The sequence below is a fragment of the Chanodichthys erythropterus genome, chromosome 7 (genome assembly GCF_024489055.1).
Source record: "Chanodichthys erythropterus isolate Z2021 chromosome 7, ASM2448905v1, whole genome shotgun sequence".
Lineage (NCBI taxonomy): Eukaryota > Metazoa > Chordata > Actinopteri > Cypriniformes > Xenocyprididae > Chanodichthys > Chanodichthys erythropterus.
This window is the reverse complement of record NC_090227.1, coordinates 1,953,319-1,973,789: the sequence shown is the minus strand read 5'-3', so window position 1 is coordinate 1,973,789 and position 20,471 is coordinate 1,953,319. Positions and strand designations below refer to the sequence as shown.

General features: G+C 40.0%; 1 protein-coding gene across 2 annotated transcripts; it reads right to left on the bottom strand.

The window, feature by feature from the left end:
* Positions 1 to 3,919: 3,919 nt before the first annotated feature.
* On the bottom strand, positions 3,920 to 19,874 carry LOC137023036 (uncharacterized). Of its 2 annotated transcripts, XM_067389576.1 has the most exons (3): positions 19,609 to 19,874; positions 18,021 to 18,125; positions 3,920 to 7,699 (listed from the first exon to the last, which is right to left on the bottom strand). In XM_067389576.1, exons 2-3 carry the CDS (start codon positions 18,052 to 18,054, stop codon positions 6,216 to 6,218), a joined length of 1,518 nt encoding a protein of 505 aa, XP_067245677.1. In that variant the 5' UTR covers positions 18,055 to 18,125; positions 19,609 to 19,874; the 3' UTR covers positions 3,920 to 6,215. The 2 variants fall into 2 exon arrangements, with proteins under 2 accessions (XP_067245677.1, XP_067245676.1); XM_067389575.1 differs by lacking the exon at positions 18,021 to 18,125.
* Between the last annotated feature and the right edge of the window lie 597 nt (positions 19,875 to 20,471).

The window sequence follows — 20,471 nt, the reverse complement described above, 5'->3', positions numbered from 1 at the left end:
GGAGCCAACACTGGACTGTGCTCAGGAGCTGGAGCCAACACTGGACTGTGCTCAGGAGCTGGAGCCAACACTGGACTGTGCTCAGGGGCTAGAGCCAACACTGGACTGTGCTCAGGAGCTGGAGCCAACACTGGACTGTGCTCAGGAGCTGGAGCCAACACTGGACTGTGCTCAGGGGCTGGAGCCAACACTGGACTGTGCTCAGGGGCTGGAGCCAACACTGGACTGTGCTCAGGGGCTGGAGCCAACACTGGACTGTGCTCAGGGGCTGGAGCCAACACTGGACTGTGCTCAGGAGCTGGAGCCAACACTGGACTGTGCTCAGGAGCTGGAGCCAACACTGGACTGTGCTCAGGGACTGGATCTGACACTGGACTGTGCTCAGCAGGTGGAGCCGACACTGGACTGTGCTCAGCAGGTGGAGCCGACACTGGACTGTGCTCAGCAGGTGGAGCCGACACTGGACTGTGCTCAGGGGCTAGAGCCAACACTGGACTGTGCTCAGGGGCTAGAGCCAACACTGGACTGTGCTCAGGAGCTGGAGCCAACACTGGACTGTGCTCAGGAGCTGGAGCCGACACAGGACTGTGCTCAGGGACAGGATCTGACACTGGACTGTGCTCAGCAGGTGAAGCCAACACTGGACTGTGCTCAGGGGCTGGAGCCAACAATGGACTGTGCTCAGGGATTGGAGCCGACACTGGACTGTGCTCAGGGGCTGGAGCCAACACTGGACTGTGCTCATGCAGGGGCTGGAGCCAACGCTGGACTGCGCTCAAGGGCTAGAGCCAACACAAGACTGTACTGAGGGTTTGGAGCCGACACAGGACTATGCTCAGGGGTAAGATCTGACACTGGACTGTGCTTAGGGGTTGGACATGCAGAAGACTGTTTCTTCTTCCTCAACCTCCTCCTTTGGACTGGGGTTAACATGGATCTTTGACTGAGCTCAGAGGCTTGAACAGACTCTGAACTGGACTCACGAACCGGATCGGACTCTGGATGTGAGGACTGAGGAATGGAGATCTCCCTTAGAGCCGCTCTAACAGAAATGATAGAGGGGTCTGCTATCTTTGCCATTATTTCTGCACTATTGGACACAGACTTTTGGAGCCTGGAAATGTTGAATAGGCAGTCCTGATGGTTACAGAGGTAACAGATGGTGCAGAGTTCATGGAAGGTTTGGACACAGGCTTGGGATGAGCTGGAACACTCAAATGATTTCTGAATGGGGCTGGATGATGGTTTACAGTATATTGTCCTCTTTAATTTCCTTAACAAAGAAATCAGAACCATTTAGCCAGAGGACATCATTAATGAAATCAACTATGGGTATATAACAATGACCAGGAGAAATTAACTGAAATAACTTGTCATCCAGTCCCATCCAAAAACATGCATTAGGCACCAACTAAACATGACTAACACCAGACAAAGAAAGAGGAGCAACAACGAGAATATATAGAGACTAAATGAAGTAACTCAACAATACACACCTGAACTAAGGACTATATCAATCTGTAACCATAGAAACTAAACGGCAGGGAACAGACGAGATCAGAACTAATTATCAAGCTAGAAGCAATGTCAAACTAGAACATGACAAGGAAACTGAATCAAACAGAAATACAAACAATAAACCTGACTAAAACAAACTCAGAATAAGACAACCCAATCTAAAGTTGAAACTATTCATCATTTATAAATGTATATAAATGTTTACTATTAATTATTTATTGGCTGCATTTTTGTGCATTGGACCTTTAGCTACTGTAACAATGCTTGTGTAAAGGGTGGTTATAATTAAGTTAAGCTTATGACATAACACAACACATAATTGTAATTTGGGTGCTAAACGTTTTTATTTCCTCAACAATTGGTTTAACACACAAGGCTTAAGCCTAGTCCCAACTTGCCATTACACCAGTAATGTTTTTTTGTTTTTTTCCCCTTTTCTTTTTCTAAATCACATTTATAAAAGCTACTTAAATGTCCTAATCAAACTAAGGTCTAAACCTGGCTGCCCTGTCTGTGAAATTGGGCCTTAGTATACTATATCCTTAAACAGGATATTCCTTGAATAATACATCAACAAGAGAAAACAAAACAATTTTCAAGAAAACATTTGTTCATTTATCAAAACAATGTAATATAAACAGTTTGAACCATGTTCCCTTAAAGTAATCAAATTGACCTCTGTACCCTTAACCAACCCTTAAACCTACCCATACAGCCAAACCTGTCCCTAAGCTTACCTGAATCATACCTCAATAGCAGCAAGAGTGTTTTGTAATAGAACATGAACACAATAAGTACATTGTACCTAACAATTACTATTATTATTATTATTTTGACATCAGAACATAGTTTAAGACATCTAATATAAAGTAAGACCAGTCATTCTTATAGCAGTTGCCTCACAGTAGGACAGAAGTCCTTTCTGTGTGGCGTTTGCATGTTCTCCCCATGGGTTTCCTCCACAGTTCAATGATATGCAGGTTAGGTGAAACGTACAGTCAAAATTGCCTGTGTGTGTGAGAGAGCCCTGTGATGGACTGGCCATCTTTCCAGGGTGCTAGGAAACTGGGATAGGCTCCATCCCTATGACTTATACGTAGTGGTGTCAAACTTAGTTCCTAGAGGGCCACAGCCCTGCAGGGTTTAGCTTCAACACTGATCCAACTAATCAAGTCCTTCAGGCTTATTTGAAAACTGCAGGTAAGTGTGTTGGATCAGGGTTGGAACTAAGTTCCTGGAGGGCCACAGCCCTGCAGAGTTGAGTTTGACAACTGTGACTTAGAAGGTCGTATAAGGAATAAAGAAAGAAGAATGATCCATTAAGCATTATATAACAATTGTTAATGATTTATGGTAACACTTTAGAATACTGATCCTTCATTAATGAATAACTACACAGGAACAAATGAGTAATGCATTATTAACACTATAGTAACTACTATTAACTAACAATAAACTCTGATGAATGAATTAGTAAATAATAGTGCTCAGTTGAAGGTGGTAGTTCACTATTAACTAATCAGTAACTACTGTTTTTTTCATACCTCCCAGAGAACTACTAAGAACTACTATATACAGGTTCGTAATTAATGTGAATAATGAATAATGTATAATTAATTCTAGAGTAAAGGCTTTGGTAAACCACTAGTAATGAGTGAAGTATTACCAAATACCTAAGAAGGAATTACTAATTATTTGGATCAGTATTCTAAAGTGAGAAACATGATAACTCTCTAGTAACTACTGAAGTCACTGTAAACTTTTGAGGTTTTTGTAAAGTATTGGATAGTAATAACTCAAGAGTTACTATATAACTCTAAAGTAACTACTTCTTATTTGGGTCAGTATTCTAAAGTGAAGATCATAGTAACCCACTAGTAATTACTCAAGTGTTACTACATCCTTCTAAAGGAACTACTAATTATTTGGGTCAGTATTCTAAAGTGAAGATCATAGTAACCCACTAGTAATTACTTAAGTGTTACCAAATATATCATGAGGAATTACTGTACAAAAACATCAAAAGTTTACAATGACTCCAGTAGTTACTAGAGAGTTATCATGTTTTTCACTTTAGAATAAAGTAAATAAAATAATAAATACTGATCCAAATAATTAGTAATTCCTTCTTAGGTATTTGGTAATACTTCACTCATTACTAGTGGTTTACCAAAGCCTTTACTCTAGAATTAATTATACATTATTCATTATTCACATTAATTACGAACCTGTATATAGTAGTTAGTAGTTCTCTGGGAGGAATGAAAAAACTGTAGTTACTGATTAGCTAATAGTGAGCTACCACCTTCAACTGAGCACTATTACTTACTAATTCATTAATCAGAGTTTATTGTTAGTTAATAGTAGTTACTAGAGTGTTAATAATGCATTATTAATTTGTTCCTGTGTAGTTATTCATTAATGAAGGATCAGTATTCTAAAGTGTTAACTGATTTATTAATGGAAGTTATTATAAAATGTTACCAAATAAAGTCTCATTGTGAGATATAAAGTTGCAATTATGAAAAATAAAGCAGCAATTGTGAGATATACCCTTAAAAAAAGATAACTTATAAAAGTTGCTTTTTTAACCTTTTATTGGTCTTTATTTCATTACTATAGGCCAAATATATTATCTGCAAGCAGTTTGTTTTTTAAATATACTTTTAAGTTTCAAAGTGCACTAAAAATTAGGTTTACCTTGCATCCACATTAAATGCAATTAAGTACTCTTTTTTACAAGAGCAGTCACACTGGTTATTAAGTAACAATTTTAGCAAACAAAGTTACCATTATGAGATATATATTCACTTTGTGAGATATGACACTGTGAGATGTAAAGTAGCGTTTTTACTCTAAGGATATACAATCCTGAGTAGCCTATTTTAAAGTTATTAGGCTATTTAATTGGGTAATTGTCCAAGGTATAAAATATAACCTGTATCTTCAATAATTGACTGTATTTCTTCCCAAAATGATTTTATAAGAAGGCAAACCCCAGAAAATATGCTAATGATCAGGCATTATTATTGTTTTACATTATCTCCAACAATGTTCTTGACTTGTTATTTGTTTGGCTTTCACTGAATGATATAAAAAAGTTGATACTTTTCCCAACAGAATTCCTTAATCTCCGCAGACAGTTCGCAAACCAAGGTGGAACACGAACAAGGGAAGTATACTCCCAGTTTCTCCAGATGGCATCTGTTCACTTGTTTTGTTTTTCAGACTTAGTTTATTAGGGGCCAAGCACTAACGGTGCGTAGGCAGCTATTGTATCCGTTGGCGTTCTTTTTTTTAATTTCTAATTTGGCACACAGTTAGAGGACAGTCTGTTCTGTGTCCATAGCAAATTTGGAGTCTCTAACTCAATCCCTCTAGCGCCACCAGCTGTCCAAAGTTTCACTTATGTTTATGTTAATAACTTTTGAACCGTAAGTGCTTTTTTCCTCTGATTCCTTACGTCAAGACGAATCGAATGCACAATATGACGTAATTTTCATGAAAACTTTTCCGCCATTTTGAATTTTCTGAAAAACATACTTTTTCAAACTCCTCCTAGGCCGTTACTCCAATTTTCACGAAAATTGAATCAGATCATCTTCCGAGCATGCCGACAAAAAGTTATGGAATTCAAGTTGATTCCTCAAACCATTTTCGAAAAACACACAAACTAATTGTACGTAGTGCTTGCGAAAATAGAAGTAAGGCTGTATCTCTGCAACGCTTTATCGTATTCAGACCAATCTTGGTACCTGTCATCACAAGCATGACCTGAGGCATCATGCTGTGTTTCGGCGCAGCGCCACCTACTGGTGCGGAGATATGAAAATTGGATATTTTTACTTATAACTTCTGATGGGTTTTTCCAAAAATCATAATTGGATTCGGGGAATCATGACCATATTGGCCATTTTAGCTGTTGGCCATTTTGAATTTTAGGCTAAAATGCTGTATTTTACGAACGCATTAGCGTATCATTACCAAACTCAGTATGGGTCATCAGGACAATGCCCTGAAGGAGCTTGAGAAGTTTCGGCACTGTGCCACCTTGTGGTCAAAAGTTATAACAAAATTTACAAAAATGCTAATAACTTTTGACTATATTAACCGATTGTAATGAAACTGGTCTCTGTAGATTCCTTGGGTCACGCTGAGAACATATATATCACATTTGCTATAGTCAGCTGAACTTCCTGTCCGCCATTGTTTTTCTTTAAAAACCTACTTTTTCGAACTCCTCCTAGACCGTCGCTCCGATTTTCACCAAAATTGAACTGTATCATCTTCAGACCATGCTGACGAAAAGTTATGGATTTCAAGTTGATAAGTAATGCAAAATTATGCAAAAACGACTCTTGAAGCTGTATCTCTGCAATGCATTGACATATTGACACCAAACTTTGCAAGTGTCATTTTCACCTCAGTCTGACCATACCACAACAATTTGGACACAGCGCCACCTATTGGCCGAAAGTGATGAAACAGTAAATCCTCATTTTTTATCATTTTTTAGCTCTTTTGCGTAAAGGTCTTTAATTGCTCACTGTTACAGTTAGTCTGATGCTCCCAGCCGTGTTGGCTGGCTTATTGTGCCATTTTTGTGCTTGGCCCCGTAATTGCTGCTTGCAGCTATATTTCTTATGGTTATTTTACTGACTTGAAACCAGTGACAGACAGTACATCATGACAACAATTTAGGCCTCAATGAATCCACAGTCCTGTAGAACTTTAGAAACAGCAGGTATAAGATCTTTGGCATAGTCCCACAGATGATCATCTCTTATAAGGTTTGTGTTTGGGGAGTATTCAAAGTATTTTGAGTGGTACATGCGAGCGATGGAGTTGCTCACCCTTACTGTGGTGGATCCAGAATACACAGTTTCCAGCAGTCCATGTACAGTAGCCTTCAGAGCTAGCCGAGGACTTACTATAACCTTGTAATTGTTGAAACTATTGGGGATATTAGGTACTTTGTCTATGTAATTTAAAATATTCGTTCCCAGTACATTTTTCCATTTGTCTTGCTCGTAATCTGTATGAGCTTTTGCAGTGAAAGGGAAAGCATTATTCTCAAACTCAAAGCCCACAGTAGTGCCGTACATCTTCTCAAGCTCAGGCAACAGCTCCGGCCAGGTTTTCACCTTGAGAGGCAGAATGAGCTCATCTAAGTCATGTAGAGCCACATAGTGACTTTGGTACATGTAACGATAAATACAGTCATTAAGTGCAGGAATTTGCCCATAGTAATGCAGTTGACCTGAAGATAAATCTTTCCAGCCACTAGACACTTTGATGTGCTTTTTAATGGTCCATGGGATGATCTCAACAAAACCTCTTTTCACATAGTAGTCCAGAACCTTCTGTGTGTCTGAATCACAGTTGGTTTTATATATCACCACCCTTTGAGCACCAAGCAGTCTGAACATCTCCAATGACTCGACTAAATTCAACACATTCTTGTAGTCATACATGACAGAGATGCAGATTGTAAATTCATATGGGAAGACTGCTGGAACGTCTCTGTTTCTAACGGGTTGGAAGGATGTTATGCTCTCCGAGATCTCTCTGGCTGTTATTGCAACATGCGTTGGTATCAAACACGGGCTATTGATGTGACACGTGATGGTAGCAGTGCCGTACTCAAAACCAAAGTGGTCAGAATGAATTGTGTATTCCGCTGGTGAGGTCACGTTCCTCCCATCACAGCACATCACACAGCTGTATTCCACCTGCTCTTCACGGCGAATGATGGCAATTGTCTTTATCTGTTTCTTTCTGAAACGAAAGTCCATATAAGAGCCAGTCACATATGTGTGAAGGTTCCCGACTTTAATCACAGGACCGTCCTTCACATGAACACCACACGCTTTTGGAGCTGGAGGACTGGTTGATGTTTGGTCGACGTGTGGTGTTTGGACGGATGGTAAATGTGTGCTTGGAGGAGGGCTTGGCAGGTCAGAGTCTTTACTTTGGTAGTTTTTTATGATAGGTTTGACATTATGTGCTTTAAATTTAGCATCAGATGTTTTAAAGTAATCTTGCATATAAATGAAGATGATAAAGACAAACACAAATAAAATGGCACAAAAATAAAAGATCTTCAGTGCACAGATCCTCTTGTTAAAAGCCTTTGCTTCTGATTCACTCTTCAGTCGGTTATATTTCACATCAGATTTCCCTAGGGAAAAGAGAGAAAACACATTTTATGGTTGTCTCTAAGCTTTTAGCTTTAATGAACAAATGCACTTTTGACTGGGATGTGAACTCTGGTCTCCTGCACATCCACAACACAAGAAGTCAGACTCAAACAAACACATTTTTGCAGTTTGTTTTACTTTTTTTAAAAAATCAGCTGAAGCAACACAATTAGTAAACATGTTCTCACAATTTAATTTCAATCCACTTTCCTAAGTAAATTAGTCCATTTGTTTTGGTACTTCATGAATATTTTTTTAACTAAAACTGAGCAGTGAATTTGCATAGGATTGAATTGGGAGAGTAAATGTTGAAATTGGGTGCTATTTTATGCATTTTTGAGTGAAGAGAAAGACCTGTTGGTGTTTATTGTTCAGTTATGTATTTTATGTTGACATTTAAGAGAGTACTAGTTTGTGTAAGCCCTGCCTGAATGGCAGGTTTGCATTCTATGGCAATTTTACAAGAGTTTGTGGTTGGGTTTTGGGATTATTAATAGATCATTTTTATGTTTGTTTGTTGCTTTGTGGAAAGTCAACATGAAACTGAAATGGAGAGGTCTTTTTTTTTTTTTTTTTTTGTCTAATAGTAAACCACAACCACCCAATCCAATCAATTCCCAATGGACAAAATCTAGCCCCACCCTGCATTTCTTCTTGTTCCAGAAGCTGTTTCACTCAAATATACGTCACAATAGGAAAGAAAATGTGCTTTAATTAACAATTGCCATTCTATAATCAGTCATTTTTTTTCCCATACATATTGCATTTGCATGCAAATATGTGATGTATTAGCACTGAAACCCTAAACTTGAAGTCAGGATGCAAATTATATTGTGACCTTCAGGGGGTTTATGATGGGAATAATGATTTTGTGATTACTAGTAAACATGTTAAAGCTAGGGTAGGCAATGTTTTTCATAAACCCTTTGTTATACTGGTTGAAACTCCTGATAGCAATTAATAATAGAAGTGGTTTAAATATATATAAAAAAAAAAATAGAAAAAATATACATTTTCTATGAAAGTCTCAGGACCAAAAAAATGGTCAGAATACAATGATTTCCTACCTGCCTATGTATTTGCATACCTCCGCGCACCCTGCTCGCACAGACATCGCATGTCATAAGTGCAAACATGAGGCTATATGGAGTTGTAACCAGACAACAAAAAATAGTAGCCATTTTACAGTTTCTTCTGAACCAAAACAACAAGCTGATGCATTCACACCATAACTACTATACAGAGCGGTTCATGTCCTCAGACTCTGATTTTATCAACAGTGTCAACGGTGAAAGAATCTGCAGCAGTCAGGTGGTACAAACCAGCCCTTTTTAAGTTGTTTACGCTCATTATTATTGTAATGTTATGTGCTTTGAGACAAAAGGTAATTTAACACAGTGATTGTGACACTTTGGAGACTCTCATGTGTTTTGAGGAGGTGTGGCTTTGGAGAGAGCTCTGAAGGGAGGGTGGGATCTTATGCTTCCAAAGCTAGCTTGCTACTGCTAGCCTCTCCAAAATTGCCTGCTCTACCTTTAAGCATTTTTCAATAGAAAAGTATTATAAGAAAAATTCTATGGCAGGTTCTGTATATGTATTTTGTTTTTCTTCTTTTGAGAGGTCCTCTAAATATTCATGGCTTGAAACAGATGGAAAATTGACAGGCTGTAGTTGTATGGATGTTTTGTCCTCCAGGGCTCAATGCCAGTCACGTGACTGAAAATGATGAATAGCAACAGCTGGCTCTCAGCGCCCATTCTGGGTGCATCTGTTCACCTGTATACAGTATGCATAGGTTGGCACCTTCAGTGTGGCAAAATAAGGGACTTTGTCACTAGGAAAACGAAGACACTAAAGTGCAATTTCTTTATATTTACTATTATTATTCTCCACGCTGCAAAGTCTTTGTTTATTTAGTTAAGGCCCCAAAATACTTCAAACAATATACTTCCCAATATACTGGAGTGCTAATTTGCAGAGCTCATGCTAACATACTCATGCTATGATCAGACAGTTTTCTAATGCTTTCTATAAAAATGCTTGCTGTTTTCTCATTTTTGTTGTGTTTATTTTGTTACTGAGAAGAAAGTGTACAATACGTATTTACATATTCATCTAACCGTCATTCTCAGCAGTGTGGGCGGCGTCAGATGTTCGATTACAGTATATTGCAGCTCACGCATTTCGAACTTTGTATTACCCCTAAACGAAGAACGAAAAAGAACTTTATTTGAAGTATATCGGGCCCTTTATGTGTAGCCCTATGTATAAATCACATGTTTTGTTTTGTTTTGTTTTTGATACACAATTATGATTTTACCTTTTAAGTATAACACAATCCCATATTTAATAGGGCGACATATCCATAGTCAATCTAAACAACATAAACAAGCAGTTACTTCTACTGGTGCTAACTATCACCCGAAATCATCATGAACTGGAAATAAACAAATTCCCTACATATTAATTCCTAGAAAAACGTACTTATAGAATACATCTCGATGGAAACACTAGAACTACACCCCTCCTGGTCATCTCTCATTTCCTTTCAATACTCATAAATCTGCTGAGCTTCTTTGTCTGAGAACAACCACAACAGCACACATCCACCCACACCTATATAAGATTCAGGGGAGGGGAGGGGATTAGGAAGAGGTAACAACATTGATTATAATTTAATCTAACTACAGTATATTTAACATATTGCTATATTTAACCTAGCTCTTGCCTCTGGTCCCTAGTGGGCCAAGATATCCCAGTCCTTATCTAGTGTGGTGGAGTTTAGTTAGGGTTGGAGGGGTGTGATGTGGGGCTTGGGCCTTCCTGTCATTCTCCTGTGCTCTCTTGTCTGGGATTCCCTTTCGAAAGAGAACTCAAATCTGCGCTTTGAATTGCGCTATGGGGAATGTCCCTCGTGACCTGTGTTCGAAATGCCAAGAATCACACAACTCCAATCCTATTGGCCGGCGACCGCATATGATGTCAAACGGCGCGAACCGTGACGTATAAAGGGAGCACCTGGGGAAGCAGTCAAACACTCCTCTCGTCTTTTCGGGACTGTTTTGTTTGTGCCTGTCTCACTACTCCGGTAAGAGCATTTCTATCATGTCTGAGAAACGTTTCAGGAAGTGTGCTGATCCTTGTCCTAGGTTTCTTACACCTGAGGACACACACAACCTGTGCGTTATGTGTCTGGGCGAGGAGCACGCACGGACAGTGCTTGAGGGTGCTGACTGTGTTAACTGTGAGCGTCTTCCCATGAGGACGCTCTGTTCTCGTCTGGCCCTCTTCTCGAGGGGAGAGGAGTCAACACCATTGCCTGGTAGTTCTAGCCCCACTCGCGCTGAGGCAGAGCGGCAGCTGAAATCATGGGTCTCTCAGGTGGAGTTCGCTGAGGAACTTGAGAGGGGTGTAAACTTCTCTCAAGCCGAGGCATCTGACGAGGACGCGCTCCTGAATGACGATGACGTCGTGTCTCTGACGTCATCGGATCCAGGAGCGAGTGCTCTGTTGGCTGAAAGCCCCAGAGAGCAGGAGATGGCTGAGGAGGAGGCAGTGGGTGAGCCCACAGCCTCTCTCAGGCCAACCTGCCTGGCGTATTCGGAGTTATTGGAGGTTATGGAGCGCACTGCGGGCAGGTTACAGCTGCCTTGGGAGCATGTTAGGAAGGAACCTGCTCGCAGTAGATCAGACGAGATTAACTCCGGGGAGCCTTCCATTCCTTCCCGATCTACATGTCGAGATCGAAAGGGCATGGAAGAATCCATACTCTGCCTGAATTTATCACCATCAGTGAGCCAGCTTTGCTGATGTTGAGGGATTGAGCCAGTTCGGATATACGTCGATGCCTCCTATAGATGAGACGTTTGCGAACTATCTCGCTACAGGCAGCGCACCGTCGTTGAAAGCTCCCGCCCTGCCATCCAGGGCGCTGAAGGTGACATCACACCTGACTGGCAGGGCTTACGCCACTGCAGGTTTGCATTCTATGGCAATTTTACAAGCGTACCAGGCTGATCTGCTCAAGGATCTTGATCAGGGGCAGGGTCTGTCCACTGAGGCGGTTGCTGAGATGCGCCGGACCGCGGATCTCGCTCTGAGGGCCACCAAGCAGACTGCTGCCTCGATCGGTCGGTCAGCGATGGTGGCCACGGAGCGGCATCTGTGGCTCGACTGTGCAGACATCGGGGAGATGCCCCTCGATGTTCTCCTCGATGCCCCTCTGGGTTGACTGCGTAATTGTGCTTAGCTCCCTAAGCCGGTCATTGGTTGTAGACTTTTATGAAGCCTCCCATTCGGACTGGCCCCAGGCTGGTTTGTGCTCCCCTGTACCAGGGTTTTTCTAGCGCACAACCTCCTCAGCACTTTAGAAGCTGAGTAGATCCTAGGATAAGTGGTCTTATTCCCCTCAATATGAGGGTTTATAGCGCTCAGCTGAGTTCCGCTCTCCAGGATGCCCATCTCTGCGTGTGGGTTTTGAGTTGCTTACTGCCTTTTGCAGTCGTTCTTACCTGCTCTCCTCTTTGGAGTTCGCGCATTGGAGATTCTGTATGTCAAACAAGGTTGGCCCAGACTATGTTTGGTTTTCCCTAAATTGGTACGGCCTCCTTGGTGGCGTCAGGGGTGAATTTATCCCCCTAGTGACTGGCCGGGTTTCCTCTGGTTCCCTGGCCACATTCCCTTTAAGTGACCACTTCCTATGGGCTGTTGGTCTCAGATGCCTTAGCAGCCTTTGTAGGCCTTTTGCGAAAGGCCTCTTTAGGCTCAGCTTGGGCAGTTGGACGTAGGGAATGGAGAGTTGCTCCTGGTTTTTCCCTGGAACTGCCGGACTTTTGTCCAGACTTCTTGGGCATGCACTCTCCTTCACCATGGTGACATGGGTATATCGTTCCCATAGTGCAATTCAAAGCGCAGAGTTGAGTTCCCTTTCGAAAGGGAACGTCTCAGGTTACGCATGTAACCATGGTTCCCTGAGAACAGGGAACGAGACTCTGCGCTTCCCTGCCATGCTTCGGGGTGCCTGCGGAACAGCCCCTCAAAGACGAGAAGATGTTTGACTGCTTCCCCAGGTGCTCCCTTTATACGTCATGGTTCGCGCCGTTTGATGTCATAGGCTGTCACCGGCCAATAGAATTGGAGTTGTGTGATTCTTGGCATTTCGAACACGGGTCACGAGGGACGTTCCCCATAGCACAATTCAAAGCACAGAGTCTCGTTCCCTGTTCTTAGACGTTTTCTGCCTTGGCTGGTTCTGCTTTGAATGCCTTGCCTTTTTAATGCATCACACATTAGTTGCGATACATACACATTTGTTAAATGATTAAGAAAGTTCACATCCAAAAAAATAAAAAATAAAAATAGGGTAAGTGTGGCATGTGATTTAGGCCTGACCCCTGTCTGGGGGTGGTTCTGCACTGCATTTCCCTCTTTTTTTATGCATCACAAACTAGTACCGCGTTTTCACTTAAATTACCTGGAACTATTGCTAGCTGCATTTCCATAGCGGTCTTAAGTACCATGAAGTCTGGTGACGTAGGACTGAATGCGACTTTCCAGTTTATGCTGGATTTTGTCCTCCACATAAGCTTAATAAAGCCTGAACCTCATCGTCAATCCATTGGTCGTATTTTTTAAACTCCATTGTTGATTCGAATAGCAAACAACTCTTACTACACATACTGCAACAGACTTTAAAAAACGATGGTTTTAATAAAATGCTGAGTGAACTCAACCAATCAGCATGTTCAGTGCCCAAGTCTCACCCCCGAAAGTTTCAGAACTTTCGGAGGGGGAATTTTTTACCCAGAACTTAATTTAGACCCTGGATCCTGTGGTTCGAATACACAGAGTACCACCCCAAAGGGTTGCAGGCCACCGAAACGGGTTTGGCTACCTGCCTATATATGCGGGCAAACCTGTTGTTGGCTTCAGAGTCTTTCGACTGAAGTAGCAAGCTCCGCAGCGTGGTAGCACAGCTAGCTAAGCAACACTCCTTCCCGTTATCTCAGGCACCAAGGTTACATTAATAACCCAGTATGTTCCCCATTGATTCTGTTAATTCGTATTGCTTCATAATTGACACAATGCAGATGCAATCCAATAGCGCCGTGCTACAATCGCAGAACTTTGATTGTTCTATGGCTCTGGCCTAAGGCACTTAAGGATAAGGGCCCTGAAGATAGCAAGGCTAAGGTATAAAAAAAGTAGGAGTCCTGAGGGATAACGCTCTGAGTGGGTTGAGCACGCATAGAGATCAAAGCCCAACTAAACAGACAGGACCCATGCTTGCAGCGCAGGGACGCCCAAGTTGTAAAATCTGGCGATGGTGGACCAACCGGCCACCGCACAGATGTTGCCAATGGAAACTCCGCTGGACCATGGCCAGGAGAAGGCCATACCTCTGGTGGAGTGGGCTCTCACTCTGATGGGGCACTGAAGGCCCACAGATGCCTAAGTTAGTGCAATTACATACACTATCCAGTGGGATGATCTCTGCTTTGTGACCGGATGCCATTTGGTGCAGCCTCCGAAGCACATGAAAAGCTGCTCTGACTGCCTGAACTGGGCAGAGTGCTCCATATACATCCTCAAGGCCCAAACCAGGCAGGGTAAATGCAACTCTCACTCATCCTCTGAACAGAGTGGAGAGCACCCTAGGTACATAACCATGTCTTGGTTTGAGGACAACGTTTGGCTCAAACTCAAAGCAAGACGCGCTCACCAAGAGAGCTTGCAGGTCACCAACTCGCTTGACTGATGTCAGGGCTAGCAGAAAGGCAGCCTTCAGCAAAAGGGGTTGTAACGCAGCCGACTAAAATGTGAGGGCCCTAAGGACTGTAGACAGGTCCCATGTTGGAATAGTAAGGGGGTGAGAATGGTTCAGCCTTCTGGCCCCCTTTAAGAAATGAATCACTAAGATAAGATATTCCAGATTGTGTGAACCATCTGGTGATGGAGCATCCATTCCCCTGAGTACACATTGCCCAGGACAGCATGTCTGCCACCTAGTTCAGTCAGCCCAGCATGTGCACTGCTGTGAGCGAGCGTAGGTTGTGCTGTGCCCAAAAGAGGAGGCGTCTCAGCAGTTTGTACAGAGGCCTTGTTGTCTGAGCGGTCTAAGACATGGTGCCCCTTCAGGTCTGGTAGGAAGGTTTTGAGAGCCAGAAAAGCCTTCAGCATTTGTAGGCAGTTGATGTGCCGCTGCCTCTGGAGGTTGGCCAGCCCTCGCACAGAGCTCCCCAACCCATGTTGGAGGCATTTGTCGAGACCACCTTCCTTCTGGAGACCACCTTCCCTCTGGAGAGGTGTGTACTGCCCTGGTACAGACAAGGGTCCTTCCAATGGGCCAGGGCCATGACACAGCCGTGGTCTACCTTGATACGGAGGTGCTCCCAGGAAGGAGATTTGCTTGCTGGGAGACAGTGAGCTCTTGGCTAGATTGATCCTGAGCCCCAGACAAATGGCTGAGGAGCAGGGACCTGTGAGTGTTCAACACTGCCATGTTACTTTTCACCAGTAGCGAACAGTGAATTCCAAACCTTGACCCTCTCACCCCTTTCCCTTGTCAGGAAAAAAGTAAACTTAGCCTAAAATCAGTGTCCTCTGATTACTGTGTCCTCATCTATAATACTGCAAGTTATCTTTAACAAGAAATGCCACGAGTGAGCATGAGAGTTACCACAAAAATTAAACTAAAAGTAATAAAGCAAATCCTCATCACACAATTGGGAGATAAAACAACAACTGCGAGATAACACTTTTTTTGGTCACATTGCAACCTTTTTCAATGCCAAAAAAAAAAAAAAAAAAAAAAAAACCTTGTTAGAGTGTGTGGGCTTTTTTGGTCTACACACCTCATTTGGACAATGTTTTGAGGCACGGTGAGTCGATTGTTATTCTTCAATTATTATTTAATCACAATATTTATTGGTACAAACATTTTTTGTTTAATTGTGCTCAAAGTAGCTTTTGTGATTTGTTATTAATGGCCAGTGTGTGTCATGTGGATTTGATTTGCCCTTAAAGGGTTAGTTCACCCAAAAATGAAAATTCTGTCAGTAATTAGTCACCCTCATGTCATTCCACACTCGCAAGACTTCGTTCATCTTTGGAACACAAATTAAGATATTTTTTATATAATCTGATGGCTCAGTAACGCCTCCACTTCCAACAAGATAAAATCTTTAAAATGCCAAGAAAGTTACTAAAAGTTACTAAAAGTTATTTCATTTGACTATAGTGGTTCAACCATAATGTTATCAAGTGACGCTTGGAGCATGTATCACGTGAACCATTGAAATTTTGAAATGTTTCAAAACACTTATAATGTAACAAAACCTCTTTTACTGAAATCACGTGACTTTGGCAGTTTGGTACATGCTCCGAACCACTGATTCAAAACAAAAGATTCATAAAGCTTTGAAACTTCATGAAGCAGTGTTTTGAAATCGCCCATCACTAGATATTGTTGAATAAAAACATTATTTTGTTTTTGGCGCATAAGTATTCTCGTCACTTCATAATATTAAGGTTGAACCTAAGGTTGGACCTAACAATGACTAACAACAGGCAATATTATACAATGTTTTCTTTTGTAAAGTTTCTTTAGAAGACAAGAATGACACTCTACCAGGCCCAGTTCTACTGTGCTAAGCACCCTCAAACGCAAGCAAGATCATTCTCAGTTAATACTGTAATAATATATTTGCGAAACAGATTTGGAAAACGCTGCAGTGTATATAATTTTGTAAGAACATCAAATGTACGTATTTACAAATGTGTTTTTGCAGCGGTGAGCAATTTAGCCAATCACAGACATAGTTGTTGACTTTTTGAACACAATGGCCAATCAGAGGTCTTTAGATTAGTCAGAATCCACTCACCACTCAAAACTATTGTTTTTCATGCTGCTAAGAGGACCGATGGCCAGGAAGTGACATCTATAAATGCTGAATTCACTCTGCACAGGACAGACATATGAATAGTAACATATTACAGATTTTTTCAGTTACTAACAAGCATTGTTCATTACCGAAACCACATTTTCAAAACTCTTCACACAGTCAGCGAAACAGTCAATGAAGACCAAACTGTGAACCATTTTTCATTGCTTTTAGACAAAATGCATTCAGTGACCACACTTTTCAAAATTCAGGAACTCTTTCCCATTCGTACTCCACAACATGCAAAATACTATGTATTTTCAGCACATTTTTCTAATGCTAACACACAGCATTCAAAATTATTAAAAACACATTCAAAACAGAATGATGGCAAATTCTAAGCATTTATGCAGTAATTATTTTAAAATATTGTCAATTTTATAGCCAAAAAAAAAAAAAAAAAAGAATCATTACAAGCTAATTGCAATTTTAGCTGAAATTCCAGAGTGTTGTGAATGAGAATTGTTGGTCAGTGAGTTTTGTAGGTGAGATTAACTGTTTGGCCAACATTCATGCTGGTAATGCAGACTGTGTGAAGAGTTTTGAAAATGTGGTTTTGATATTGAACAATGCTTGTTAGCAACTGGAGAAAAAAACAAAACAAAAAAAAAAAAACAATGGAAAGGCAGACTAATTGATTAATAGAAAAATATTTGTAACAAAATATTTTTGAAATTCTAAATAATCTTAGATGTCTCACTGCACACTGCTATGGTTGAACCGTTGCTTAGCCTACATCTGCACTTTACTAGAGCACCCTCAGTGATTTCAGAAGCACCCTCAGTGATTTGATTCTGGAAGTGTTCTCTAAGTGTTCCTTTTTTTGTATAGATGGTAATGAAACTGAAAGCTAACACATATGTAGGTGTTCAGCTATATTTAACTGTTTTGATAGTATATCATTTTTTTTAGATTCTGAATATATTTCATTATGGTATTTCTGTAGAAATGTAGCAAATTGCTGCCTTATTCAGTTGCATTATGTTTGGTTTTGAACTTAAGTTTAACAGTTTTGAAAAGAGTATGTAAGTGTGTGCAGATTGGCCTGTAGGCATATAGAGTTTTGCTGGTGTTTGTGTCATTTGAAAGATGTCATCATTAAATGCATTTTGTGCCAAAGCAATGATAAATGATCCACAGTTTAGCCACATAGACTGAAGCTGTGATCACTGTGTGAAGAGTTTTGAAAAAGTGATCCAAACTTTGATTTAATTTTGTTTGTTTTATCGATTCCCAGTTAATAATTTACACTTATTTCAGTTTATTACCAAGGCAATATTTCTATTTTTTGTTTAGTTTAGGTTGATATTTATATTTTATTTCATTTATTTCACTACTTGATTACCCACTCCATACTAACCATATGCTGGGGAATGATAACAGCAGGTTGTCATTTATACTTATATTTTATAGCAGTCTGTGTAAGGCCTCTCCTTCCCCTTCAGACAATCAAGAACACTGCTCTCTTCAGCACAACGGTCATGACCACCACCACCAAAAAACAAACAAACAAACAAACAAAAAAAAAACACAAGACTCAGAAACTTGATGATATTACTAAAAACTTTAGGTTTCACACGCGCGCACACACACACACACACACACACACACACACACACACACACACACACACACACACACACTTTAACAATTTATTTAAGTTCACTTAAAATAAATAATCCACAGGGACATAAATATTATAGATGCAGTCAAATACATGTACAAAATCATGGACCATAACTCTCAGTTTTTCTATTGCAATACTGGAACATGGATGATTTTACACATGGATGTTTATACATTCTTACTTAAAGTGAGAAATGATTTGATATGTCTCTATCACACACACACACACACACACACACACACACACCTGTTGGGTTTTCAAATTTTATGGGGACTCTCCATGGACAATGATTTTACTGTACAAACTGTACTGTATGATTTATAAGCCTTTTCCCTCATGTTTAGGGACCAAAAAATGTCCCCACAAGGACAAGGATTTCGAATATTGCCATCTTTGTATTGCCATCTATTTTGTCCCCTAACTTTATTTAAAGCATTTGTTAATCTATGTTAATATTAGTTAATAAAAATCTAATTGTTTATTGTTTGTTCGTGTTAGTTAACAGTCCATTATTAGTAAATGTTTAAATTACTTTTGAGTAAGACGAATACATGCTGTAGAGTTATTGTTAGTTCATATCAAGCAACTGATGTTAACAAATTAAACCTTATTATAAAACCAACAAGCCTTTTTTTTTCTCAGTATCTACATGCATGAAATACGTGTTTTATAAAATACAGGCCCAGATACAGTCGATGATTCTTACAGTGTAGCTATATATTAATTTTTGAACTTTTAAAATGGCAAAATGTGTACTAAACCTTTTATTTAGCCTACTACTTTTACTATGAGGTGTTTAATCTAATCTTGCACTACAAGAAAATGTCACTGAACTTTCACCCAGTTCAACCAAACTTAACTTTGTAAACCCTTTGAATGATAAAACGGTAAGTGTGTGTTATCCGTGCCTAAAATATACATGAAATACACTTAAATATACTTGTAAATAAAATATACTCAGGCTATATTAGGCCTATATTATGATTGTGCGACACGCACGCGCCTATCTAACGGTCCACCTCCCTGCGCCTCCTCCAGTTCAGCGATCTCTTTTTAAAGAAACATTTAGAAACATTTTAGTTCAGTTACATGAGACTTTCACTGCCACCATAATGACACATTGTTTTTTTATATCCTGCAAGCCACTGACATTGATATTTATTCATGTTTTAAAACAACAAGCGAATAAACTGAAATCAGCTGAAAGTGAAAGTAAATTCGGAGGCTACTTGATGATATGCTATGTAGAATATAATAGCCTACAATAAGACATTAAGGCTAAAAGGTAAATGTCAGACAAAATAAGAAAAGTTTATCATACCTTTCGAAAACATCGCGACAGAATTGATGAGCATTCATGAAAAATCACGTTCATAATCCTTTAAGCTCTTCAGATATGACTGACTGAAACATGCATTTCACCAAACATGTCCGATACGAGTTTACAAACGGTTCATATTCCATTATAAGTTCCTATTTTCTTATTTTATGCCCGGTTTATAATTCTTGGAAATGTCTCTCCAGTGTGTCTGATGTTGTTTTGATCTGTTATTGGGTTGCGCTGCGCAACATAAGACAGCATGACTTAACAACTATTTGTCAAAGAAGAAAAAAAAGAAAAAAAAAAAAGTTCAGGACTATGCTACTTGTCCTCATTTAACCCATGTAAGAATTTATTGATTTGGGCTGTAATTCATTGTTATTTATTATTATTTCTGCACCTTTTATTGTGGAAAGTATAGGTGTATAGTATGTTTTCATATTTGGGGTCGGTCAATCAATCAATCAATCAATCAATCAATCAATCAATCAATCAATCAATCAATAGCAGTAATTCACCCCAGTTGAAAAAAAAACGTAGTATTAAATGTATTAAAAAAATACACTTGAAATGCAAGTAGTATGTTAATAATACATTTGTATTCCCAACATGCTTATTTGAATTGCATTTTAATATATTTCTAAAAAATATATACTAGAAGTACTATGGTAATAAATATATGCTTAATTATACTTTTAAGAAATATGGTAAACACAATCTACTTTGAATATATTTCTAAACAGTATACTAGAAGTACTTTGATAATAAATATGCAGTATCTCACAGAAGTGAGCACACCCCTCACATTTTTGTAAATGTTTTATTATATCTTTTCATGTGACAACACTGAAGAAATGACACTT

What these genes read in the sequence shown, in the direction of transcription:
- LOC137023036 (XM_067389576.1), bottom strand. Translation starts at nt 18,054, where the DNA reads ATGACAACCTGCTGTTATCATTCCCCAGCATATG. An exon ending in TTATCATTCCCCAGCATATG is followed by an intron (nt 7,700 to 18,020) that starts GTTAGTATGGAG and finishes TCTTTTCCCTAG; the next exon opens with GGAAATCTGATGTGAAATAT.